Raw genomic sequence first — 27,346 nt, forward strand, 5'->3', positions numbered from 1 at the left:
ACGAGTGTTTGAGTTATGCGTCATATCAAGTGATTGCACCTGAGATTGCAAGTATGGGTGATTACAACTTGTTCGGGCTAATTATGAAAATTGATGTGAGATTCTGATCGTATCGATAACTTTAGAAGTGGAAATGTGGTTCTATGGTTTATGGGATTTGGATTGTAAATTTTTTAGTTATAATGTGTTATCAGACCTATATGAGATAGGGTGACGTGGGATCACCCCCAGGCATATACATGGTAAAGTTATTCAGCTATTGGTTGGCTTCTAGAACAACTCTGGGCACGTTCGAGGACGAACGTGTGTTTAAGTGGGGGAGGATGTAACGACCCGACCGGTCGTTTTGAACTTTTGCACTTTGATCGCCAGTCTTCGGGCATGACTTGCCCCGTGTATACATTATGCCTTATGTAAATCGTTGGTTTTGGTTTTCAGGGTAATCGGAATGAATTTGGAAGAACAGTTCTCAGTTTGAAGCCTTAAATTTGAAAGGTTTGACCAAAATTTGACTTATGTGTATTTGATCTCGGATGGGAATTTTTATGATTTGGTTAGCTCCGTTAGGTGATTTGGGACTTAGGAGCGTGATCAGAATGCATTTTGGAAGTCCGTGGAAGGTTTAGGCTTGGATTGGCGAAATTGAGATTTCGGTGATTTCCGGTTGATAGGTGAGATTTTCATATAAAGGTCGGAATGAAATTCCGAGAGTTGCAGTAGCTTCGTTATGTCATTTATGACTTGTGTGCAAAATTTGGGGTCAATCGGACCCGATTTGATATGTTTCGGCGTTGTTTGTGGAATTTAAAATTTCTAAGTTCTTAAGCTTGAATCCAAAGTTGATTTGGTGTTTTGATGTTGTTTTGAGTGATTCGAAAGCTCAACAAGGTGTTAATTATGTTATGGGAGGTGTTGGTATGTTTGGGTTGAGGTTTGAGGGCCTCGGGTGTGTTTCGGGTGAGTTTTGAGCGAGTCCAGACATTCCTGAACTTAGAAAATGGATGAGGGCAGATGTTTTAGTGCTGGGCGTGGTGGTTTAGTGCTGGGCGCGGAAAATGGTCCGCGGTCCGCGGTCATGAAGATCCGCAGGTCGTCGGTTCAACTTCGGAAGCTCATATCTTTTGATCCACAAGGAATGTTGAGATGATTCAAAAATAAAGGTTGTAGCCCTTCGTGTCTAGTTTCCATAAAGGTAAAAATATCGCAATTTGGACATCTGTAGCAAAAGTTATGGTCAAAATACTAAAGCCTGTCACTGCAAAGGAAGGCTTGTGCGGCCGCGGTTGTGTTTACGCGAACCGCACTGGCTTGCGCGGACCGCGGTCGTTTTGGTGCGGCCCGCAGAGGCTGGAACCTGAGGGGTACCCTATAAATACGAGGTTTTGGGTTTTATTTAATATTTTGACCTAAAGAGCTCGGATTTTGGCGATTTTTCAAAGGTTTTTCACGAGATTCATCGGGGTAAGTGATTTTAACTCAAATTTGGCTAGAGTACATGAATCTATCATTAAATTCATCATTTAATTCGTGATTTGGATGGAATTTGGGAAGAAAATTGTGAAACTTTTCAAAAATGTAAAATGATGATTTGAAGGACCAAATGGTATCGGAATTGGATAATTTTGGTATGGTTAGACTCGTGAGGGTATGAGGATTATGAAAATGTAAATTTTACTTGATTCCGAGACATGGGACCAGGGCTCGGGTTTTGGTAATTTCGGGAATCGTGCCCTTTGTTGATTCTTTTCGCTTGGGCTTTTCTCCCTTAGCATATTGTGGTGTATTCGTTCTGATTTTGGATAGATTCGACGCGTGTGGAGGCCAATTTGAGGGGCAAAGGCGTCGCGAGCTAGAAATTTCGCCGGTTCGAGGTGAGTAATGATTGTAAATGATGTCCTGAGGGTTTGAAACCCCGGATTGCACATCGTAGTGCTATATTGAGGCAAGATACGCGCTGGATGATGAACGTGGGGTCTTTTACTACTGGGGATTGTGACTTGGTCCATCCCGATTGATGATTTTACCGAATATTTGACTGAAATTCATTTGTTATCATCATGATTTGGGCTGATTGCCATATTTGGACTTCGTGCCAACTATTTGAACCCTTCGGGGATTTTTATCACTGTTTCCTTACTGCTTGACTTATTATTTGAACTCAGTCATGTTGATATCTACTGTTTTACAAGCTCAGCCACTTTTACTCAGATTTGAAACTAAAATGATATTTTTACATCATGTTTTGGGTTGAGAACTACTATTTTACTAATGCCCAAGGGGCTTATGATGATTTTCGGACTGAGTGAGGCCGAGGGCTATATGTGAGGATATGGTGAGTGATATGAGGCCGAGGGCCTGAGTTACTATTTATGCCACGCGGTGGCTTGAGTGATGTGAGGCCAAGTGATATGAGGCCGAGGGCCTGAGATACTTTACATGTCACGCGGTGGCTTGAGTGATGTGAAGATATGCTGAGTGATGATGCCACGAGGTGGCTTGATATAGCGCTTGGGCCGTAAGGGGCCCCTCCGGAGTCTGCACACCCACAATGAGCGCGGGTACCCATTATGCTGAGTGATTGATACTATGCTTGAGGGGCTGATATGAGTAATTGTGAGGCAGCCCGCGGGGCTGATACTGTTCTGAGAGTGAGCCCGAGGGGCTGATACTGTACTGAGTGACTGATACTGTGCCCGAGGGGCAGATTTCTACTTGTTATTTTGATATTGTGCCCGAGGGGCAGATTTCTGCTTGTATTTTGATACTGAGCCCGAGGGGCAGATTTCTACTTGTTATTTACTGCCAAATTACCTGTTTTAATTGCTTTAAGAGAGATTTCATTTGATACTTCACTGATTTACTGGTTTTAAGTGATTTCACTGCTTTTGTATTGAATGCCTTGTGTTTTTACGTGATTTCTTGCCTTCAGACTTTATTTATTATTATTACTCACTGAGTCAGAGTACTCACATTACTCCCTGCACCATGTGTGCAGATTCAGGCATAGCAGAGTCCGCACCTGAGCGCTGATTCCTTCCAGGCTAGGCAGTGATTTGTAGTTAAGAGGTAGCTATTGACGTCCGCAGCCCCTTGTCTCTCTTATCCTCTATCATTTATGTTTTCTTCAAACTGTTGTATCGGATTCCGTACTTTGTAGACCTATAGCAGATTCTGTAGTAGCTCATGACTTGTAACACCCCAGTTTGGGCTGTGTCAGAATGGTTTCCACTGTTGTTATCGTTAAAGTTTTTGCAACCTATGGATATTATATTATGTTTATTACTATTTATGATAATTAACTGCTTAAAGAGGTGTCCTGTTTTGGTTTGGCTGGCCTTGTCTTCACGAGAGGCGCCATAATGACTGGGTTCGGGAATTGGGTCGTGACATTTGGTTACTTCAATTTCTAATCAACTGGGCATAGATTTGAGCTCAAAGTCCATTAAAATTCGATACAAAGTAGAAGAAAATTGCACGCCAGTGGAAATACACAATGATATGGGTTACAGAGTGTATGTAGAGTTGAAAAAAGAGAACAAAGAATTCGGGATGTATCCTTTGTGAATAACAACTATTGAAAAAGAACTTGTATCCGGAGGTAGTTTAAATTAAGGCGACATTGTGCAAATAGACGAAGCATTTCAAAGGTATGATTCCGACACAAATGATACACTGGCTCTAGATTTTGTCAATTCAGGAGAAGCAGTTGGGTGTTCGAACTGGACAAGGATTTGATAATTTCAAAAACTAATCAAAGGGAGGTTATGGCTGGACAAGTGTATAAGGATAAGGCTACATTAAAAGAGGTGATGGAGAATTATGCTATATCTCAAAGGTTTCAATTCCGAGTTGATAGGTCTAATGTTGTCAGGTTTGCATGTATTTTTTTTTTTGTATTTTCTATTATTGGTTCGAGCTGTAAGTTTAACGTTGTTGTATTTATGCGTATTTGTGGATTTCCTCTTGATTATAACTGATGTCGTTAAAATATGTTTGTTTATGGTCCTTAAATACATGTATTCATATGTATTTTACTGGTATAATTACATTATAATGTCTTTAATTATTTTGTCTACTGTGGTTTTAAGTGTATGCATATACCCATAATTGTATTCAGTTGTATTCATTGTATTTAAATGCATATAACTATAATTGAATTCAGTAGTATAAAATTTTTTATATATAGATGTCAGTATGTAAAATAATCAAATTGTATTCGTGTGTATATGAGTGAATTTTTTTGTAAACACTTATGCTAATCATATGTACAATGATTAATTCTTTGCAACTATGCATTATTATGTATTTCAGAAGATTGTGAATGGAGGTTTAAGGCTTCAAGCATTAACAAATCAAAACTATTTAAAGTGAAATAGTTCATTGATAACCATACATGTCCGCTGAAGGACAAGGTGTATGAGCAGCGACAGGCAAGTAGCAGCCTTATAGGTGGTATGATTAGGCCTAAGCTTACTAATCATAAGAGGAAATACACCCCAAAGGATATTATTGATGATGTGAAATCAGATTTAGGTGTAGATGTTAGCTACATGTTGGCGTGGAGGGCTAAAGAAAAGGTAATGAATTTTTTGAGAGGTGAACCGGCTGGTTCATACAAAAAATTACCAGGATACTTATATACAATGGATATGACATATCCAGGTTCCCATATCAGGATGGTAAAATCGCCAAAAAATGAATCCATGTACGTGTATATATCCTTTGTATGCCTTTATAAGGGGGTTTGATCATTGTAGACCCATTGTTGTTGTGGATGGAAGTCACCTAAAATCTTACTACACCGGGACATTCGTTTCGGCAAGCACGTTGGATGGTGCAGGTGAGTACCTGAATTATAATACAATCTGTTAATATTTTAAAGATTGAAATACATGTTTTAAAAATATGTATTCAATTGTCTTTACATGTCATATATTGCCACTAGCATATGGTGTTATTGATTCAGAGAACGATGCTGCTTGGACGTGGTTCTTTGAGCAATTCAAGATAGCATATGGTGATAGAGAAAACATGTGCATCATTTAAGATAGAAATGAGAGTATCATTAAATCTGTATCGAGAGTGTATCCAGATGTACCGCTTTTTGCTTGTATATGGCATCTATGGAACAACGTATATAAGAAATTCAAAAAGATCCATGCCAAGTTGAGCAAGATATACTTCTCGATGACAAAAGCATACACACAAGCTGAATTTGACAGTCTGATGGAGAAGGTAGATATTAGGGTGAAAGAATACTTAGAGTTAGTTGGATACGAAAAGTGGGCTAGGTTGTATGCCCATGTTAACAGGGGATGGACAATGACATCAAATATTATTGAGTCAATCAATGTCGCACTAGTGTCAGCAAGGGAATTGTCAATATATGACTTCCTCGAAGAAGTTAGGAAGATGTTTGGACGTTGGAATTGTAGTAACCGCAAAGAAGCTACACAGACATACACAACGCTTGGAAAAAAATACCAGGAGATGCTGACTTTGAATGAGGCAATGTCTACACGCATGACTGTAAGTTTTATTTTAATGTCATTGTATTATATAGATTAATTGTTTTCTGAAATAGCTGACATGAATATATCTGAATACAAACATTTTTTATAATACAACTGCCATGAATACATATGAATACAACTAAATTCAAACACATACAAGACATATCTTTTCGAAGATCTGAGTTGAATACAACTAAAAATATGCTGCAAAAACTATTCGAATACATCAAAATACAACTAACAAATCTGTATTATACATAATTTTAATATGTATTTGTCATGCCGTAGCCTTCTAATGTTTTTGTTACACTTCAGTTTCCTAAAATACAGCCGATTTTTTATGTATGTAAAAGTATTCATAAGATAAGACGTAATTATAGTTTATAGTCTGCCGGTCTAAATATATGATGTATTCTTATGTATGCAAATATTTCAGTTATATGTAACTGAGTAATTCAACATTATACATATGATAATTCAGTTATATGTGCTCAAAACTTATATTTCTATTTTAAAATGTAGGTGGTACCATCAACTGAATACTTACATACGGTTAACGATGGAGGGAGGCATTACACAGTCTGCCTGTTAGAGAGAAAATGTGTTTGTGGAAGGTTCCAAGTTGATGAATTACCATGTCCACATGCTTGGGCTGTATTGAAGAGCAAGTTTCTAATGCCAGAAGAATATTGCTTTAACTATTACAAACCAAATACTGTTGTAATGACATACGATGTGCCTGTGTACCCACTACCAGACAAAAATGACTGGAACATACCAGCACATGTTGCAGAGGAGGTTGTACTACCACCTAAATGGAAAAGACCTCCTGGAAGGCCAAATAAGAAGCACGATAAACTTTTAAGTGAGTTGATGCAGCCGAAAAATCAACATTCATGTAGCATATGTGGGCAGGGAGGACATAACAAGCGAACGTGTAGAAATGCTCCACGTAGAATTTAGTTAACACTCTGACATGTATTGGTGCTTCAATGTTTGTCAATAATTATGATGATATTGTCAAGTAATAAATTCTTATTGTCAAGTAATAATTTCTAAAATGCCTTTCGTGAATAGATTCTGTATACAGTTAGTTGCAGTATTAATTTGAATACAGTCGAATACAACCTTGTCCACATATACTTAGACATACAATAATAGACAGTGTATGAGTTCAATATAGATAGCTAGTCAGAATACATCGGAATACATCTATATACTCAGCTATAATATAACAATTTCAATAAATACGTATAACCTATTCAATACATCTGAATTTGTGTTCTTTAATATTTATTAACTGAATTTGAAAGATACATATTAAAGAATACAACTGAATACAACTGAATATAGTTGAATACAGAAAAATACATTTGAATTCTTTAATATAACCTACCATCAGTATACATAAAGTTTCTAACTTTGATATTAACCTGTTCAATACGTATAACCTATTCAATACGTATAACCTTTGATATTATTGATTATTAATACATACTTATATCCTGTAAGATACATATGAATATAAACTAAAGAATAAGCATTAATACTTATGAAGAAAACAATGAAACATCGATTGAAAATTTACAATTGTCATACACGAACACTGTTGATAAAGTGATAGTTTTTTCTAACTGAATACACGAACACTGTTGATAAAGTGATAGTTTTTTCTAACTGAATACCATCTTCACCAAAAAAACTACTCAAAAAACAGTATTCACCTAAAAATAATATTCTAAAATTACATTAACCTAAAGCTACTCTAACACTATCTGCAACTTTGAATCTGACTTCGTGATTTGCCTAGCAATCTTTGAGGGCGCTTCATTCTCGCTTATGGCATCAGCGTCTATCTTCCGCATAGCATAGTCCCATATGAGAGCACCATATCTTTGATGGAGTTGATTGGAATCAAATGTTGTTTGTGGAATCTCACCAAGAGTGCTCAGAAACTCTGCGTATGCCGCAACATACACCCCACAATCCCTAAAAAATATTGATTGAAACAATTAAAAATAATTCATACAATTAGATTTGTATATAACATACAAGAATGATGATTGAATACTTACATGCTCCCAGCTTTCTGTTGAGGTAGATCTGATATGAAAAAAACTTCAAAGGGATCAGTATGTGACTTGTCAGTGTATGCTGAGTAAGTAGACCAATCTATGCCTTGACTATCTCTGTAAAAGCCACTGATTGATAGATGTAGAGGTACAAGCTTAGCTAGCTTATCTATCTCAGAAGCTACATAGGCATCATGACCTGCATATCTGTACGAGTCATACACTTTGATACATCTCTCCTTGAATGAGACAACAGCCAATACCCAGTATAGTTTGTCCTTCAAGTTGACTGGTATCAAGACATTGTCAACAGTATGCCAAGGTACATTAGCTAGCAATCGGTATCCCCTTATGTACTCACATACCACATCCTCTTCTTTGGCTACATTAGCATTACTATCTGTATCAGCATACTTGTCGAAGATTTCAGCTATTCTTATCTTGAATATACAATCAACAGTTGTATACTTAAAGTTGCTTGTTTGAGTGTACTTTCCCTTCTTTCTCAGATAGTAGAATATGACGTCAATATGCTATACACAAATTTAATTACATAGTGTGAGTCCAATTAATCAAACTAAGAAAAAAAATATGACAAGTGAAAACTCAGTTAAATACATCACACGGATTAAAGAATAATACATCTGAATAGAGAAAAATACATCTAAATACGTTGTATTACAGCAGATATTCAAGAATAAATACCAATTGATGTTAAAATACAGAGTGTATGAATACAGTTATAATTCAGCAGATATTACAACAGGTATTACAGTAGAAACTGTTAAAATACAACAGATAATACTGTTCAAGATACTACAACAGATGTTAAAATACATCTGAATACACTGTATTACAGCAGATATTCAAGAATAAATACCAATTGATGTTAAAATACAGAGTGTATGAATACAGTTAAAATTCAGCAGATATTACAGTAGGTATTACATCAGAAACTGTTAAAATACAGTAGATAATACTGTTCAAGATACTATAGCAGATATTAAAGATATTACAACTACCCATTGATGTTAAAATACATCTGAATACATTCAAATACATGTTGTTATTCAAAGCAAACGAGTCAGTTAAATACATATTACTATAATACATATGTTAGTTACAACATATAATAAATTTGAAAATACATCAGAATACATTAAAATACAGCAGTTCTTCAGGAGTAATGATGCCATTACATTCATCATACAGATTCAGTTTAAAACATGATACATTTTCAGCTAATAAAAATTATTACAATACACTTGAATATAATTAAATACAACAGATTTAATTGTAACCTCATTGTGAACTATACAACTAGACAAATCAATACTAAATAAATAAATTATAGTGGAGTTGGAAGGGGTAAAACTTACATTGTCATCCCATAGCTTCCCGTCAAACGATAGAAGGTAAAATCAATTTTTTGAATTAACTTGATCAACTCCAAAATCCAATGGTATATGAAGTGTTGACTTATTCTTCTTGTAATGGTCTTCCAAATTACTTCTACAAGTATGATATAAAAAAATATTATATACATTTTTTAAAATATAAAAACTTAATACACATACCGGGGAAAAACTCACCTCTGATCATGTCTAGCGAGAAGACCATCACGAACCCATTTGTCATATTCCTGAATGATTAATGTAGGATGTGGCCCCGTTATTGAATCATCCTCAAAGGGGTGTCTTTTTTCAAAAATGGGGGTCAACTTTACTGAGGTACCTATTGTTCATTGAATTCGTGAATAGAGACTTTTAATTTTAAAAACCATAAGGAAATAGATCATTAGTTTATAAAAACACTAACCTGCAGAGTCGAAGTTAGACTCATAAGGCGAAGAATACCATCTACTTGGTCGCCGATTCCTATGAGATGGTACTGGGGTTGATTCAACTTTTTTTGCAATGTTGTGTATCACAATTCTAGTTTCTGGAATTTGACTGGGAAGAAACTTGTCGTCCAACTCAAATTGAGATACATAGAATTCTGTAGATACACCCTCTTGACCTGTAGGTGGTATGTTGCATGACACCTCTAATGTAGTATTCCCCTCAACTCTTTACTCTACACATTGAGCATTAAGCACTATTTTCTGTTAGTCGTATGCATCATTGTTAGTGTAGTAACTTAGTGTATGAATACAGTTAAATACATATAAATACAGTAAGGAAACTGATTTTGGTAATGGAAATCTTAGTGAAATACATCACACATATTCAAGAATAACAAATCTAAATACATTAAAATACGGCTGAAAACATTTAAATACAATAGTTAATTCCAACTACATATTAAGGTTAACAAACATCTGAATACATTTAAATATATGTTGTTGGTTGAATACATTTAACATTTTAGTTAGGCAGTTAAATGCTTGTCGAATACATACAACCTTTAAAATACAATTATTTAAGAATAATAGTAAACAGGAGATATAAACATATGCTAAAGATGTTAAAAATGTTAAACCTCAACATTATCCCCGATAGCTGTGTCAATACCATCATCACGTCTCCCTATGGGTTAATTTCTCTGGTGTAAACCTTCATTTTGTTGATTGTGTTGAAGATGGTCAGAAAGCATCTTAAAGTTATCATTTATCAATGTTCTTAGAGACTTGAACTCGCCCACAACCTTAACAAAACAGAAATAATTAGAAGATTGCGCTAAAAATTTATGAATGTTAAGCACTAAACTGTAATGTTTAATATGTGGATAAATACTCACGTATTCTTTGAATGAATTTAGGTCTTTCCTCAAAGAAGATACTTCATCATTTTTGGAATCTGCCAGCTGATTGTGATGCAAAACATTCTATCCAAATTCGGATACACAAACAGAAGGAATCTTGGATTGATACTCTGTATTTGAGAGATGCCTTTCGTGTTCCTTGCATTTTTTATGGGGCGGTGATGAAGATGGACCAATACTTGCAACATGTTTCTTCTTACATTGAAGATCAGGTGTAGGAGAAAAGTCATCCGAATCCTCTCCCGACTTGTCTGAATGAGCAGGAGTAGGATTGTTCTCAACATCAACGCCTACAGGAGGAATCTGAATAACGGCAAGCTCTATATCGGTTGGATGGATGTCCTTGTAAACAATCTGAAAAATGAAATACAATCAAAGTCTTACTACAAACATACACATGCAGATCTGGAATCAAACTGTAATTTGTATTGAAATTAAGGCAGCACTAATGATTGGAAAATTATATGCAATTGTATGAAGAATTAATAATGAAGGCTACAACAACTGTATACTGTTGTATGCATCTGAATGCAAATGTATGTAGTATCCTGTATGCATTTGCATGTAGTATCTGTATGCATCTGAATGTTATTGTATATTGTTATATGCATCTGAATGAAAATGTATGTAGTATCCTGTATGCAACATCTGTATGCATTTGTATGCAAGTGTATGCAGCATCTGTATGCAATTGTATACTTCTGTATGCAAATGTATGCAGAGTTAATGATTAATAAAATCTAAACTAGCCACGATACAAATTGTATATTACCATGTTTGCCTTGTCGTTGAACATGTCGTTCATCAGATAAGCAAAGTTTGGCTGATTTCCGGTGGTTCTCCAATTGAGTATTCTGGGGACCACATTATCAACTCGGAGTGCAATTTTGGGATCAACATCTGAACAACACTCATAAAACCACACTTGTATAGCTAGGGGCATCCCAACTATCCTGTAATACGTCTTCTGAGCATCCGTCTTCTTGCTAATCGATTTTGTCAGCGTTTCAAATGCTTTTAAACCCCAATTATATTCAGAATTGCGTCCACTCTCTACCAAGTCAAAATGTAGCCTTGGTATGGTTGTGCTGTTCTTCTCGGATGAAAAAATGAAGGTTTGTATGAAATACAACAAAGCTATCTTCAAGGCATCTCCATCATTGTCGGGACCCCAGTTCTTGTCAGCAAAGCATTTCATCAAATGTTTCTTCTTGACAAGATTAGCACCTGCAAAGTAAGTCTCAATAAGCCGGTTAGGAACCTTTTCACTAAACTCAAAATCAGCATCATTACCAACACATTTGAGGCCAGTCACAAGTGCAAACTCCCTTAATGTGAAATGTAATGAAGTACCATTGACGTGTTTTGCAAATACATTGTTAGGAGTTCCTTCTAACTGGAGAGTCATGAAGCATCTGAAGAGTTGATGTTGGACTTCATAACGCTTCATTTGAAGGAAATTTCCAAAACAAGTATTACCCAGTTGTTTGTATTGCTCTGGAGTAAGGTTCTCCTTTAGCTCGGAGACTATGTCAGTGTTAGTATATACACTGATATGCGGTACAAATATTGGCTGTTTTTTTCACAAAAAGCTTAATTCCCTGCATTTAACAAGAATAAATACATATAAATACAACTGAATACAACGCATATTTCATAGTAAATCTGACATGAATACAACTAAAAACACTTAGAAGTATAAATATAACTGAATACAACGCATATTTCATAGTAAATCTGACATGAATACATATGAATACAACTAAATACACTGACAAGGCTAAATACATATAAAAACAACTGCATATAACACACATGACATAAATATAATCAACATGAATACATATGAATACAACTAAATACAGACTGGAAAATTAAACATTTTAAAACAACAAATAAATACATTGAAATTAAAATAAAAAACAGTGATGGGAACCTTGAAAATCCTTAAAAATATAACTATAAAAGTACATCAGAATACATATACATATTTGTATCATTATTTTCTAAAAGTACAAAAATACGTTGAATAACCTTTTTGAACAGAAACATTGAACAATGTTATACGTATAAATACAACTGAATACATGAATAATACAGATGAATACATCAGAAAATTACCTTTTCTTCGACTTTATCTGAGCTTTTACTTGCTTCAACCTCCTTCCCCTTGACAGATGAAGCTTCAGAGATATGGATTTTCCTCTTTTTCGGAATGGCAAGTCTTGTTTCCTTCATTGATTTCTCGACTTGGGTTTCTTTGAAAATTTTCATGTCGAACTTTTGTTCTCTTCTCCAATGCCATATTTTTGGCTAAACCTGTATCCAATTCCCCTTGAGTGATTTGCAAGGATAAAGAGGGCCCATCGAAATTGAGAATTTTAGTGGCTATATCTCTAGTAATCAATTTGCGGGGTGTATTCTCAGACATTGTGAGAATACGACTTGGGTACTGTTATTAGATACAATTTGGTGAGTTGAGAATAAGCAAAAATGGCGAAAATAAAAAAAATACTTATCACACTAATTATAGAAATAAATCAGTACAATGTAGATGAAATTAGGGTTTACTCGAGATTGGGGAAGGAGGAAGCAGCATTGTGGGTGAGGAGGATTCTGATTTTTAGCGCGATTACATGGAATTTGGAATGAAAAATAGATTGTATTAATTTAGAGAGAGATGGTGAACTTGTATTGAGAAGTTGTATGAAAAACGGTATCTATGAGAGAGAAAATCTGAGAATGGAGAGAGAGAAATAAAATATAGCGTGTATAATGGCTTAAGTGTAGGAGATACCCAAAATTAAAAAATTTGCTATAAACTATATAACATATCTATAGGAGGTAATTTATTTAAATGGTATTTATTTTAAATAAATAGAGGGTTAACCTATTCTATAGGAAATAGAAATTCCTTAATAAACCTTATTTATCCGCACATAATTAACGTAGGATATTTTCTTTACTTAACCACATAAAGTTTTGCACTCTTCTGTCACTCATTTTGTAACTAGTAGTAATTTTTATGCACATGCAATATTGTCCTTGTTCCAATAGTTTGCTTTTCTTTCTTCACACATTTTTTTGTTGTTGTTGAAATCTTTCACGGCTAGAAATTCAGCAAAAATCGACTAAGAAAAATCGATCAACTTTGGTCGGTAAATTTGGTCGGTTTTTTCAAAATATTTTAATTTTTAATTTTTTTTACGAAACCGACCAACTTTGGTCGGTTTTCTTTGGCGCAAAAATGCGGGAAACTATTTTTGAGTCCCGTGAAATTTATTTTTCACGAAATCGACCAACTTTGGTCGGTTTTTGCAATTAAAATAAATAAAAATTAATATTAAAAAACCGACTAACTTTGGTCCATAAAATCGGCCGATCATTTTAAAAAACCGACCAACTTTGGTCGGTAATTTTAATTTTTAATAAAACCGACCAATTTTGATCAGTTATTTTCGTGCGAAAATACAATTAAAGAGTATAAATAAATAAAAAGACAATCTTAAAACAAAATGCACCAATGGTCTAGTGGTAGAATAGTATCCTGCCATAGTACATACCCCGGTTTGATTCCCAAATGGTGAATCTTTTGAATATATAATTAATATACCGACCAACTTTGGTCGTTTTTTTTTTGCAATATTTTTTTTTGAAATTAATTTACCGACCAAATCGGTAATTAGCGACCAATTTTGGTTGGTATACAAAAGCGACCACTAAAATAGCGATCAAGTCTGTTTGGACGTGTTTTAGTCGGTATTTTGCATAAACAGACTAACGTTGATCGCTTTTTGTGGTCGCTAAAACCCGGATTTCTAGTAGTATTTCACTGTTGAGGTCATTGCTAAAACTCATGTGATAGAGGAAAATCGGCTCGAATAAATTGGACTAGACAATACTTTCTCTGCATTTGGTATATTTCACAGATTCTTCAATTAGATTTATCTTCCTTTTTTTAAAAACTGTGTTACATTTCATTTTAACTGCTTGTTGAGTGCGAGTGCTCTGAAGGGATGTCTCTTTTTTGGACAACCCATTGATGGCCTTCATTTTCATAGATTTTTTTTTTGACATGTGCACCAGTTGTCAAATTCTAATTGATTTGATTGCACGGTTTACTATAATTATCAAGTTATTACTGATGTTCTTTTTGTTCCATATATTGTTGATGCCATTTAATATGTGAGAAGCATGACGACAATATCATTCTGTGTGAAAATTTTGGAATAATCTGTGAGGTTTCGGTAACCAATTGGTTGATAGTACATGCTATCACAAGCTTTTTTAGAAGTTCCGACATATAACCCTATCCCGAAATCTCCCTTTCAGTGGTTGTTGTACACAAACTTTTCAAGTCTGAAAATAAAGAGAAGAAATAAAGTAATTATATTGGATGTTAGAATTTTCAAAAAAATAATGAGGATATATTGCAAGTTATAATTTTCAAAAATTAATGGGGGTCAAATTTTCTGTACTATCTTTACTTTAAAAATCCAAAGAGTATCATCTGTTTTTTTTTTTTTTTGTTCAGATATATCGATTTAATAGTTTGATAGCTTGGTCTCGAATTTGTATTATTCTTTCACGAACGCTTCAATAGTATCCACAAGCAATAATTCTAGATTTAAGATCCACGAACTAAAAGCTTGATCAAGATCACGATCATAATTCTATATCTTGAATTTGAATAATAATTAATTGTGGTCATTTCAATTACCGTGCGCAAACAAGGGTTCTACCCACGAGTCACGAACATGTTTATGTTAGTTATGCTCGAGCAAAATGAATCTCTTTCTTGCTTGACTTTGAAATTGCATACTTCGAAGATTCATAGAGATCTACTTATGTATACTGTACGAGGATGTTAGAGGTAGATGTGCGGGCACACATAAATGGTTCGGGCATGTACAGAGGAGAAGCCTAAATACTCCGATAAGGAGGTGTGAGCGGGTGACTATGGAGGGCACAAGAAGAGGTAGAGAGCAACCTAAAAGTATTGAGGAGAGGTGGTCAGGCAGGACATTGTGAGACTTCAAATTTTCGAGGACATGACCCTTGATAGGAAGATGTGAAGAATGAGTATTAGGATTGTAGGTTAGGAGGTAGTCGAGGCTTTCCTTACTTCGTACCTTTATGAGGATATTCTGATACGGTTTTTGTCTAAGATAGCAAGTGACATTGTTGTGTCTTACTACCCTATCTAAATAAATAATATTTCTTTAAATAATTATGCAAATATTTTATTAAAATTATGTTTGAGTTGTAATAGATAAAAGTGTAAGTTTTTGAAATTGAGAAATATTAAAGAAATTGCTATATAAAAGTTATCAATCATCGTCATATTAAAAATATAAGTAATATACTTGTTCAAAAGCTATATAAAAGGTTTAAAAGAAATCAAACGATCATCATTTATAAAAAGAATACTTGTTCAAAAAATTTTGTTGTTGCGGGAGACGGGGGGGGGGGGGGGTAATTCCTAGATTTTTTTTTTTTTTTTTTTTGAAATCTTATATTTTCTATCATGAAGTTTTATATCTAGATTACCCATCAATAGTTTTTCAATTTTAGTGAACATATTCATATGATAAATATGGAAAATTATTTTTTCATTAATGTATTTCTAAATATATCTAATTGAGTGGATAAAAGATTAATTTTTTTGTATATCTCTAAATTTTTAGGCTTTCAATATTATTTATTTAGCCTCCTTTCTATCTCTTTATTTTTAAAAAATAGGTCAAAATTGTAATCCTTAAACGTATTCTTTGGATCCACGCAAGATAATATATTATTTTTTCATTGATTTCAATTGACCTAACACATGGTATTTAAATAACTTTATTTAACTCCAAAATATGTGTGGAGAAAAGGGACTCATGAATCGAAAATGACTTAAATTTGGGCGAAGGTTATAATGTGGTTCTCATGTGTTATTATTCTTCTTTTATAAATTTATTTTATTACATAGTTCAAATAAGAAAGGATTTATGACACAAAATCTAGTTGATTTTGAATTTCTAAAATATTCAAAAAATAATTAATTTGTTCTTTCCTAAATATTAGGAGATTAATTAAATGATTATTTTGTCTAGTGTGAAAGTAATTTTTCAAAGGATAAAAAAGCCCTACGATATTTCTGTCACGACCCGGATTTTCCACCCTCGGGAGTCGTGATGACGCCTACTAATGTGAGCTAGGCAAGCCAATCCTTTAAACTAATTACTTCATTATTCGATTATTTCTTTTTAACAAATATAAGGCGATAACATAATAACAACGGAAATGTAAATTTAAGCGGAAGACAACAATAAAATATCTGAAATCTATGTCTATTACAATTACTCAAGCCTTAATCATCCAAAACCTGGTGTCACAGTGTCACAGACGGTCTAAGATTTGCTACATAGAAAGTCTGAAGAAACTATAATACACTGTTGCTGAAGCGAAAAGATGAAACAGGAAATAAAAGATAGAGGAGATGCCAGGGCCTGCGGATGCCGGCAGGTCTACCTTGGATCTCTGCGTGGACTGGGGGTAGCCTCCAACTACGGTCCAAGAGCTGCTCCGGGATCTGCACATAGTGAAGAGTGTAGTATCAGCACAACCGACCCCATGTGCTGGTAAGTGTCCAGCCTAACCTCGGCGAGGTAGTGACGAGGCTAGGACCAGACTCCAAATAATGTTGTGCAGTTCAAATATATATACAGTGGAAAAGAAATACATAAATAACTAGTCAAGTATGGGAGGGGGAGCATGTTGCGGAGGAAGATATCAATTCCGAATGGAAAGACAACAAGTAAACGAAAGAAAATAATATAACTTGGATATCAACAAAGAATCAGTAATCAATAAATGCACGACATCACCCTTCGTGCTTATACTCTCGTCCTCAACAAAGCAATCATATAATAAAAATGTGCACGTCATCACCTTTCGTGCTTTTACTTTCTTTCCTCACCATATAATCAATAAAATCGGCATGGAATGGTACATTGTGCGGCACAACATCACCCTTCGTGCTTTACACTCATTCCTCACAATGATACATGGCATCACCCTTCGTGCTTTACACTCTTTCTTCACAAAACAAACAGTGCACGACATCACCCTTCGTGCTTTAACTCTTTTCCTTACCCAAACAACAATCGCAAACAATAGGGCAAGGGAATAAATGAAATTTGCAATAAGAATCCCGGCAAGGGAGCAACAATTCAACAATTTAAATCTCGGCAAGGGAATAACATCAATAACATTAACATCCCGGCAAAGGAGATAATAAATAAATCACCAATAGCCCGGCAAGGGTAACAACGTAATGATCTCTTCTCTTTCTCACTTTTACTTCACTATTCACTTCACAACTTGAGCCAATGCTCTAGAGGTTCAATTATCACTTATACTTTCACAACTCGTTATACAACTTGAGCCAACGCTCCTCAATGTTCATAGGTCACAATTCCTTCCACAAACTTTATACCACAAATAGAAACCACCACTAAGGCATGAAAGATACAACGAATTCATGATAATCATAATATAAAGACTCACGGGCATGCTAGACACCAACGTATAGATACTCGTCACCATGCCTATACGTCGTACTCAACAATTACCATATAGCAAATAGGATTCAACTCTTAATCCTTCAAGCTAAGGTTAGACCAAACACTTACCTCGATGCCACGAACACAATTCACGATTCAACTATAGCTTTACACTTTGATTCCACCACCAATTCGTTTGTATCTAGTCACAAGTTACTTAATTACATCAATAAACGCTAAATGAATCAATTTGAATGCATGAAAATGAATTTTTCAAAGTTTTGCCCAAAAGTCAAGAATCGTCCCCGGGCCCACGTGGTCAAAACTCGAGGTTCGAACCAAAACCCGACTACCCATTCACCTATGAACTCAAATATATAATTTATTTTGAAATCGGACCTCAAATCGAGGTCCAAATCCTCTTTTTTTGAAAAACCTAGGTTCTACCCAAAACACCCAATTTCCCCCATGAAAATCATTGATTTTAAGTTGAAATCATGTTAAAAAGATGTTAATGATTGAAGAAAACTATTTAAAAACAACTTACAATTGATTTAAAGAAGAAGAAGCCTTTGAAAAATCTCTCTAGTGTGTTTATGTTTTGAGAGGATATGAAAAATGGGTTTAAAATCGTCTAAGTATAAAAGTTGCAGGTCTCAAGTATGGGAATTGTGAACAGGGGTTCGCAATTGCGATCTCCGACCTCTGCTGGCTTAGAAATTGTGAAGGGAAGTTGGAAAATGCAAACTGGGAATTGCGAAGGGAGGTTGGGAAATGGGAACTGGGAATTGCGAAGGGAGGTTGGGAAATGCGAAGCCTGCAGGCCTGCAATTCCTTAAGTCCAAAATTTCACCCCGCGGCCTATCAAAAACTCACCCGAGCCCTCGGGGCTCCAAACCAAATATGCACACAACCCTAAAAACATCATACAGACTTGATCGTGCATTCAAATCACTAAAATAACATCAACAACTATGAATTAAACCTCAAAATCAATGACATTTTCCCAAAACTTCCTTAAACATCAAATTTTGCATTTAAGGTCCGAATCACGTCAAACGAATTCCGTTTCTTACCAAACTTCACAGAATTATCTTAAATCACATATAAGACCTGTACCGGGCACCGGAACCAAAATATGGGCCCGATACCAATATGTTCTAATCAAAATTCATTTCCAAATCCTTTAAACAATTTCAGAAAATAAGTTTCCTTAAAAATTCATTTTTCGGGCTTGAGACCTCGGAATTCGATGACGGGCATACGCCCATGTCCCATATTTTCCTACAGACCCTCCGGGACCGTCAAATCATGGGTCCGGGTCCATTTACTCATAACGTTGACCGAAATCAAATTAATTCATTTTGTAGTCAAAATTTATCTTTTTTTTCACAGATTTTTGCATATAGGCTTTCCGGGTACGCGCCCGGACTGCGCATGCAAATCGAGGTGATGCTAAAAGAGATTTTAAGGCCTCGGAATACATAATTCTTTTTAAAATCAAGTGATGACCCAACCATTTCGATAGGGCTTTCGTGCTTTTAATATAGTATAGATACAGATAATAGTTTCTTCATATGTAGGTCAGTTGACCAAACCATATTAAAATATTATGTGTCTTTTATTATATTTTTTGTGTCGTCTAATTTATTGTCACCAAAGTTTGCTTTTTTAGCTTCCGCATGATGCCTTATTATTTTCGACCCAACGAGTGGTATCATAGCCAATGGTTCAGAGCAAGGTCGAAGACAGGTTCAAGGCGGGTTCAGATCAAACTATAGCCAATTTGATGATAATGAAAATTTTAACAAAATAAAAAAAATTGCCGAGAGTATTATATGTGAAGATAAACTTTTAACTATATTTTTTAAAAATCATGTTGTTGCATATACAAAGACAAAAACCATTTTTAACTCATGCTTATGAGCTCCAAGTTTCAACTCATGCTTACATTTAATACGTGGGCTCACCACTTTCGACCTTGTTCATGACTTTTAACACAGGGCTTCAATACTTTTAACCCATGCTCACTTTTAATGCATGGAATCCACTTTTAACCCTGCTCATTTTGACATAAGGCTCCAATACTTTTTAACCCATATTCAATTTCAACTCACGAGACTCCAATTTCTAACCCATACATCCTTTTAACCACGACAAGCAACAATGATGAAGATTATGTAAAGAATGAGAATCAAGCTTTGTCAAGAAAATTCAGGCTAAAGGGAAGAATTGTCCTTTTTTTCTTGCCTTATTTGGATTTTACCTTTTCTTGAAGAAAGGAAAAGAGTTTACCCTTATTGATTTTACTTTTCCTAAAAAGAAAATATAGATCTCTTCCTTATTTGATAGATCCCTTTCTTGGAGAAAAAGGTTGTGAGCTCTATAAATTGAAGATCTCTCATTCATAGAAAAATAATATAGAATCCACAATATAGTCTTTACGAGGGTTTTATTTTGGGGGAGATTTTCTCTCAATAGTTTTATATATTTTTAGATATCAGTTTTCTTATAGTAGGTCAGTTGACCAAACCATATTAAAATATTATGTCTCTTTTATTATATTTTTTGTGTTGTGTGATTTATCGTCACCAAAGTTTACTTTGTTAACTTTCGCATGACACCTTGTTATTTTTGATCTCAACAATTCATACAGGACATGATAGGATTAGATAACATTCAAATGGACATTGGAGTAGAAACAAATGAAGTAAATCATTTGAGAAGCTCAACTAGATATTATTTGATGAAACGTTTTATTTTTCTAAAATCCATGTAATTAGACTCGTTTAACATATCCAACTCTTTATTGACCCACAAACTCCGATTTGAATCAATATGTCTTGAATTTAGAACTTGCTCCAAATTTTGCATGGCTTTATATAATCCAATGAAGTTCTCATTTTCCTAGATTTAAATCAATGTGTATTGGATTTCAGACGAGCAGACCTCTTATCCTCTTTTTCAGTTTGGCTGGTTGTTTCAAGTGGAGATACAGAATTGCATTTCCTGTTAATTAGTCTATTCAGATGCTAAAAGAAGTTCAAATAGAGGTTTGTGTTTGTTGTACACCCTTCCTTGCATAAATGCATGCTTGCCTTTGAATCGTTTTCCGGAGTCCATTACTTAAAGGGTCATTTAGGGTCGTTTGGTTGTAAAATCATCTTTCTTTCGATTGTAACAGAAAAGTTACTTAACTATGCCTATAGCACTTAGAAGGTCACTCAATCAAATTTCTCAAACTTTTAATTGTCAAATACCTATTTTACCATCCAAATGTTTATGTTTTTTTTTTAAACTTTTTTAATATTATAATTTTTTTTCTCTTTTAATCAACAATATGGACTTCCTTAGAACAAATAAATTTTATTTAAAAATAAAAGAAATAATATTTTTCTAGCATATATAATGTCAGAATAATAATATATTGAACATAATTATAAAGAATATATAATGTATATTATAAAAATACCGTTATTTTAAATAATTATTTTCAATAGTACGTGTATGGAATATATATTTTAAAAATTTTATTTTCTTTCTTTCTCAATTGTGCAAATAAATTTTTGAGTTCTAATTAACTTTCTACTATGCTCAATATTTTATTATTCTAATATTAATATGCTTAAATACTTTTTTTATTTTTTTAATCTTATAAAATTTATCTATTCTAAGGTTAGTCCATAATACAAATTAAAAAGAGAAAAAAATTATAATATTAAAAATCAAAAATAAAATAAAATTAAGGTTGATAATTTAGAGGGTAAAATAGGCATTTGACGATCAAAATTTTGAGAAATCTAATTGAGTGACCTCCTGAGTGCTATAAAATAGTTAAGTGACTTTACTGTTACAAACAAAAGAAAGATGACTTTAGTAAATAATTTCGAATTGTTGACTGACCATTTGAATAATGGACCCTCGTTTTTTGTATAGTACTTTTTTCAAAATTAAAGCATGTTTTATGCATCAACCTCGCTATCATAGCTAAATTACGTGTAATTCATTTCAATCTTAGATACATTCAGTTTTTTATAGTCCCTAGGATAGCCAAACGTAGCAAATGCGGAGCATACAAATACGTTTCATCTTTGGCACACATTATTGGTAGTTTCAAGAGTACTGGTTGTTGATAATTATGACTTTGAGCTTCTATTACATATGAACACAAGACTACAGAAGTTTGAGAGAATAAAACAAAGCAAAAGATAAAAGAGAAAATATAGTAGAAAGTTTTCTATATATGGAAAATCCAATCAACTACCTTTAGACCAACAGGGCGGGTCTTATATAAGAAAAAATATTATTTGGATGCAATTTTCTCAAATAGAACCAACCTATTATCGGCCAGTCTAGTTTTATAGGCAGATTTTTTGTACTCAAACCACTTAAACTCTTTGTACAAGCTTTCTTCCCCTTCCATTAATGATGCCAAAGGTGCTATCTTTCCCCTCAATGGCGGTCCTCCAAAATATATCGTTGATAGCCTTGATTTCACACTGTTCGCCAATACCCTGTGCCTTACACTCTTAAACCTCCCGTTAGTCATCACCTGCCATCAAAATACATTTCAGTTAGTTATATTGTACTAAAGAAGAAGCTACCAAAAGACCACAACAACATTGCTTAGTGCTGTTGTGTACCTGCAATGAATCACCAACATTAATGAAGAAAGAATTTGGATCAGGTGGGACAGAAATCCAGTGTCCATTTTTGAGTGATATTTGAAGTCCGCAAGTGTTGTTGGATCTCAATACAGATATGATTTGCGGGTCAGTATGCTCTCCAAATCCAATCAAATTATGGTCACTGAATTGTTGAATCTCAGGACAAGGGGGATAGTGATTGAGCCTGAAAACAGAGTCACTCTTTGCGTCCATTAGAAGCTTACTGAAAACATTCCTCGGATGAATCTTTAATCCCTCTTCCAACATTTCAAGAATCTCGCATGCCATTTTCTTCACCGCTGACGCATAATCATTTACTGCAGTGCTGCAATGAAAATGAAAGATTTATGCAGAGATAAATGTATATAGCAGTAAACTATCATAGTCTCTGTTTCTACTAATATTTTACCGTATTGTTTCCGGGTTTACACCGAATATAGATGAGAATTTGTGGTAACTGATTTCAGAGTCTGTTGCCACAAAAATGTATTCGACCCAACCCAAATCACCATTGGGTCCAATCTGCTTATTCCCATAGCCAAAAGGGTCGGGTGGTCCAGCTTTTTCTTTCTGAGAGAGGGGAGAGGAGAAGAAATTAATGGCTTCGGATTCAAGTTTAGTTATGAATTCCGTAGGGACGCTATGGTTGACGACTTTGAAGAATCCAAATTCTTCACAGGCCTTAACAATGAGGTTTTTAGAGTCAGGTTTTGAGAGGTCAATCAATGGAACACCATTGAAGAATGAGGTTGGTTTGCAGTTATTCGCTTTGGACAAGTGCTCAATGGCTGGTTTGGACAAGACTACCATGTTTGCTTGTTGAAGTTTACAATGATAGATACTAGTAGAAAACAATATTTTACAAAGAAATGGAACGATCAAAACTTTCTGAAGGGTATTATTTTTCTAAGACAAATATTTGCTGTATTTCTTGTTTTCGTTACATGAGCTACATGTAGTAATGAACACTTGGATGTGCAAGTTAAGCCCTTCTTCGCTATTTAAGTAGAATTTTCCGAATCTTCCACCCCCCCCCCCCAACCAGCCCCTCCACCCTATCCCCCAAAATAATTTAGACAACAGGAATGGCTGCTTTAACCAATCTCTGTGATATATAATTAATTTGTACAGTGAGCTTAAGATAATTTGACATATATGTTATATCAGTGAAGGTAACAGAAATGTCAAATTACTAGCTGAAAGTTTCTTTGATCAAGAAAAAATCACAAAATGTCTTGAACTTGAATAGTTAATGAGTATGAATTATTGATAGTGGTGAAAGTTGTTTAGGAATAAATTAATTATATCATATTGTTAATTATAAGTTCAAAATAAGAAGTGTCATAAAAACTACTCACATTAATCAAGAGGAACGACACGTTAATATACTCATTCATAAGCAGTGGACTTTTGAACTAAATCATAGCAATGTATGGGAATTAGTTAGTAAATTCCAGAACTTTAATAGAAAGGAGATTAGGATATGGATAACCAAGTTATGAAGAAAGAAGGATATGGATAATACAGAACAAATTTACTTTCTCAATCTGCTAGTGCTATGTGGGTGGGTGCAATGAACTGTGGACCTAGCTATTACCTAGGATTGACAATAATGTATACAGTGTACCAAGATTAAGTACGGTCTTTTCCCCATATTTCTCTTAATACTTTTTCCTTTTCTGAGTCGCTATTACCACATAATCAGAAAGAGGCCGGTACCCTTTCCCTCAAGATATTTGAGTATGAACCACCTATGGCTTTTGTATGGCACTTTTTGGTTGAACAAATACTGCATAATGCTCAAGAAAATTTGTCTTTATGTAATATCTTAAGCGAATTTCGTATCATCAAAATACAAAAAAGATGTTGGGTATATAAGAAAGGTAGTGGTGAAATCAAAATTTATAAAATAGGACTCAAAAAAATTCTAGGATTTCACGGGGTTTGAACTTATGACTTAAGGCAATTTTTAAACTCCCTTTACTACATTACTTGAACTTCTTTTATGTTAAAAGGAGATTCAACATCTCACATATAAAGAAAATACCATGTTTACCCTATTTGTACGGTATTTTCGATGAAGAGAATTTGGTCCCCTTTCATTGTACTAAAGGAAGGAAGCATGCCTTAGATCCTAATGATGTATTTTATTGTCATATGAGTTTAAGTTCAAAGCGAACAATACCACTAGTATAGTGTTTGTTACACCTTGTTAGTAGCATGTTTGACCAAGCTTCTCAAAAGGTCAAAAGTATTTTTCCATCCCAACTTAAGGTGTTTGACCAAGCTTTTTGTTTGAAAAAAGTACTTTTGGAGAATAACAGTTTCCGAGAAATAGAAAAAAATAACTTCTCCCTTGAAGCAGAAGCAAAATCACTTTTGGCTTTTCTTCTTACCAAAAATACCCTTAACAAAATATAGTATATACCAAAATAACCTTACTTATTTTTAGAACTAATACTTAGGATATTAATGTGTAAGTGTTTCTTCCTATTTTTATAATAGCTTTCTAATATATAGTGACTTTAGGGGTGAATGCTTTTATATTTGTTGAATAATTTTGTAATATATTTAAATCATCTTAAAGAGAATTAAAGTAATTTTTAATTTTATTTTCATATTCTACTTAAATAAAATGAAAAGTTTTAATTATTGTCTTTAATTAAAAAAAATTAATGTTATTTATTTATTTATTTATAATATTAACTATTAAGTAAATCTATTCATGTCTTTATTCGTTTAATAATTACAAGCACTTTCTGAAAAACTTGGTAAAACACACATTATTACTCAAAAGTGCTTTTTAAATTAATTAGCCAAACACAAATTAAATCTTTCCAAAAAATACTTTTTCAAAAACCACTTTTAAAAAACACTTTTCATAATAAGCTAGATTTTTTTGTCTTGGCCTAACAGGCTATTTGATTGTACTTTGAATATACTCTGTTGAAACATAATGAACTCTGTGAAGGAGTTAGCTTAGGTAGAGCTAACATGGAATATCCTCTTTCACGTACAAAGAAAATACACCGAGATCGTGGTGTAAATCAACCATCGATTTCTTAATTTTTAAAACTAAAATATACTTTATTCAGAAACTGACTGAAGAGTTGCATTATAAGTAAAATTTTGCAAAAGTATTTATAAAAAAAAGGCTAGTGAAAAACACATTGTTTTACTCTCCAAATTAAATTAATAATTATTTACCTTGGAAATGGTAATTACAATTAGATTTGATTTTGTGGTTCTAAAAATATGTGATTTATTTTTATGCTAGTTGTTAGACAGTAAATGCTAAGTGTGAGACTAGAAAATGAGATAAGGGTTCGAAGGCAGTATGTTAAGCAAGCCGAGTGGCCGGGATTCGGGGCCTCGAGATGGCCTATACGAGGCCTCAAGGTCGAGCTGAGCGCTTGGCTGTGACCGACCGATGAAGATCTAACAATTCTAAGAACTTTGATAAGAGCTTTTTATGATCAAGAATGAGCAATAAATGAAGAACAATTAATGGAGCACAATAAATGTAAGCAATAAATATAAATAACAGAATCAAAGGAGAATGTGTTTAAGTTAGAGAGCAGAGAATGTTCTTTTATTTAGAGGTCCCCTTTATATAGGAGGGATGAATCTCAACATAGTACATATGCATTTATTACAAAGAAATGTAGCTGGTACATCTACTTAGCAGTCTGGTACAGACTGGTACTATTCTTGTAGGTGTTGTCAGCTTTGAGCACGTGCCTAGGAAACTTCCCGTTTATCCATGATAACCATCGATTTGTGCTGCCCCGAGGTCAGGAATAAAGAACCCTCGAGGTCAAAACCTCGAACTGTGCCCCCGGGCCTTTAAGGTGAAGCTATGGAAAGACATAATGATAGTGAAATTGGGCTCTCCGATTTTACCCATATACAGATAGTCCCCGCATTTCTTAGAGTAAAACGATAAGAAACGATCTCAAATTCCTGCGCCTTCGACACTTCCATCATGACGGTATTCACTCCCTACCAAGCGATTGACATGACAAAATGAGGCGTCTAAAGGTCGCGTCCACACAGCCCTTAAAAGCCTTTGAATTAATTACATCGGTTGGCTGTCCTTTGGCCCGCTCCAACATGCATGTTAGACCTCTATAAATACTTCTTCTTTCGCTCCTTATTTTCCACTGCACCACCAAGCCCTCAAAAGAGTTCTTCTTACTCCTTCCTTGTGTTCTCTTCTGAAAGGCCATTTTCATTTCTCCTCTGAAATCTCTTAACAAGAATGACGAAAACTTCTACCTCTGTTCCTCAGGAAGATATGCCTTCTTCTTCCTCGCGCTCGTCTAAGGGTAAAGCAATAATGCCCCCTCGCATCGGTAAATGTATTCCAGGAGCTTTTGAGACGACCTCTGATTTTAAGACCAAAAAACCTTCTTCGAAGTCGGGACGATGCGAACCTATGTCCCAATATGTTAGTTCAATAGCAGACATCGAAAGGGTGAAGGCCGACTGTCGCTGGGGGGACGCGGTGATGGTGGAAATTCCTTCTCGGGGGGAGGACATAACGACATACAAGGCTGGCTTTCTCAGTGTGTATACTTATCCGTTTACCTTTGGCCCGGTGGAGCCATCCTCACCTTCAATAGACCCTGTGGTCCTTGACTTCTCTAAACGATACCGAGTGACTCTCAGCCGAATTCATCCCTCGTTTTAGCGCTTTGTTTACATGACCAGATATTATGCGAACACGATTGAGGGGATGCCCTTCACTGTCGACCACCTGATCAGGATGTATACTCCCA

The 27,346-nt window shown here is 34.6% G+C and overlaps 3 protein-coding genes across 3 annotated transcripts; 1 reads left to right on the forward strand and 2 right to left on the reverse strand.

Moving 5' to 3' along the window:
• The first annotated feature begins 5,187 nt into the window (after positions 1–5,187).
• LOC142165330 (uncharacterized) lies at positions 5,188–6,476 on the forward strand. Its single transcript, XM_075223907.1, has 2 exons — positions 5,188–5,529; positions 6,036–6,476. The coding sequence occupies exons 1-2, from the start codon at positions 5,188–5,190 to the stop codon at positions 6,474–6,476; spliced, it is 783 nt and encodes a 260-aa protein (XP_075080008.1).
• Positions 6,477–7,273: 797 nt separating this feature from the next.
• Positions 7,274–12,586, reverse strand: LOC142165332 (uncharacterized). The gene is made up of 12 exons (XM_075223908.1): positions 12,470–12,586; positions 12,320–12,382; positions 11,121–11,921; positions 10,861–11,049; positions 10,436–10,702; positions 10,325–10,390; positions 10,141–10,231; positions 9,404–9,604; positions 9,178–9,319; positions 9,025–9,097; positions 7,589–8,118; positions 7,274–7,502 (listed from the first exon to the last, which is right to left on the reverse strand). The coding sequence occupies exons 1-12, from the start codon at positions 12,584–12,586 to the stop codon at positions 7,274–7,276; spliced, it is 2,769 nt and encodes a 922-aa protein (XP_075080009.1).
• Positions 12,587–22,184: 9,598 nt separating this feature from the next.
• LOC107782042 (gibberellin 2-beta-dioxygenase 1-like) lies at positions 22,185–23,532 on the reverse strand. The gene is given in 3 exon segments (NM_001325330.1): positions 22,185–22,450; positions 22,542–22,890; positions 22,975–23,532. Coding segments are annotated over 3 exon segments (999 nt in total). The 5' UTR covers positions 23,376–23,532; the 3' UTR covers positions 22,185–22,201.
• Positions 23,533–27,346: the final 3,814 nt, after the last annotated feature.

Source organism: Nicotiana tabacum, chromosome 10, assembly GCF_000715075.1.
Source record: "Nicotiana tabacum cultivar K326 chromosome 10, ASM71507v2, whole genome shotgun sequence".
NCBI lineage: Eukaryota > Viridiplantae > Streptophyta > Magnoliopsida > Solanales > Solanaceae > Nicotiana > Nicotiana tabacum.

What these genes read in the sequence shown, in the direction of transcription:
- LOC142165330 (XM_075223907.1), top strand. Translation starts at nt 5,188, where the DNA reads ATGACAAAAGCATACACACAAGCTGAATTTGACAGTCTGATGGAGAAG. An exon ending in CAATGTCTACACGCATGACT is followed by an intron (nt 5,530 to 6,035) that starts GTAAGTTTTATT and finishes TTTAAAATGTAG; the next exon opens with GTGGTACCATCAACTGAATA.
- LOC142165332 (XM_075223908.1), bottom strand. Translation starts at nt 12,586, where the DNA reads ATGAAGGAAACAAGACTTGCCATTCCGAAAAAGAGGAAAATCCATATC. An exon ending in CTCGCTAGACATGATCAGAG is followed by an intron (nt 9,098 to 9,177) that starts GTGAGTTTTTCC and finishes TCATACTTGTAG; the next exon opens with AAGTAATTTGGAAGACCATT. An exon ending in CAACAGAAAGCTGGGAGCAT is followed by an intron (nt 7,503 to 7,588) that starts GTAAGTATTCAA and finishes AATATTTTTTAG; the next exon opens with GGATTGTGGGGTGTATGTTG.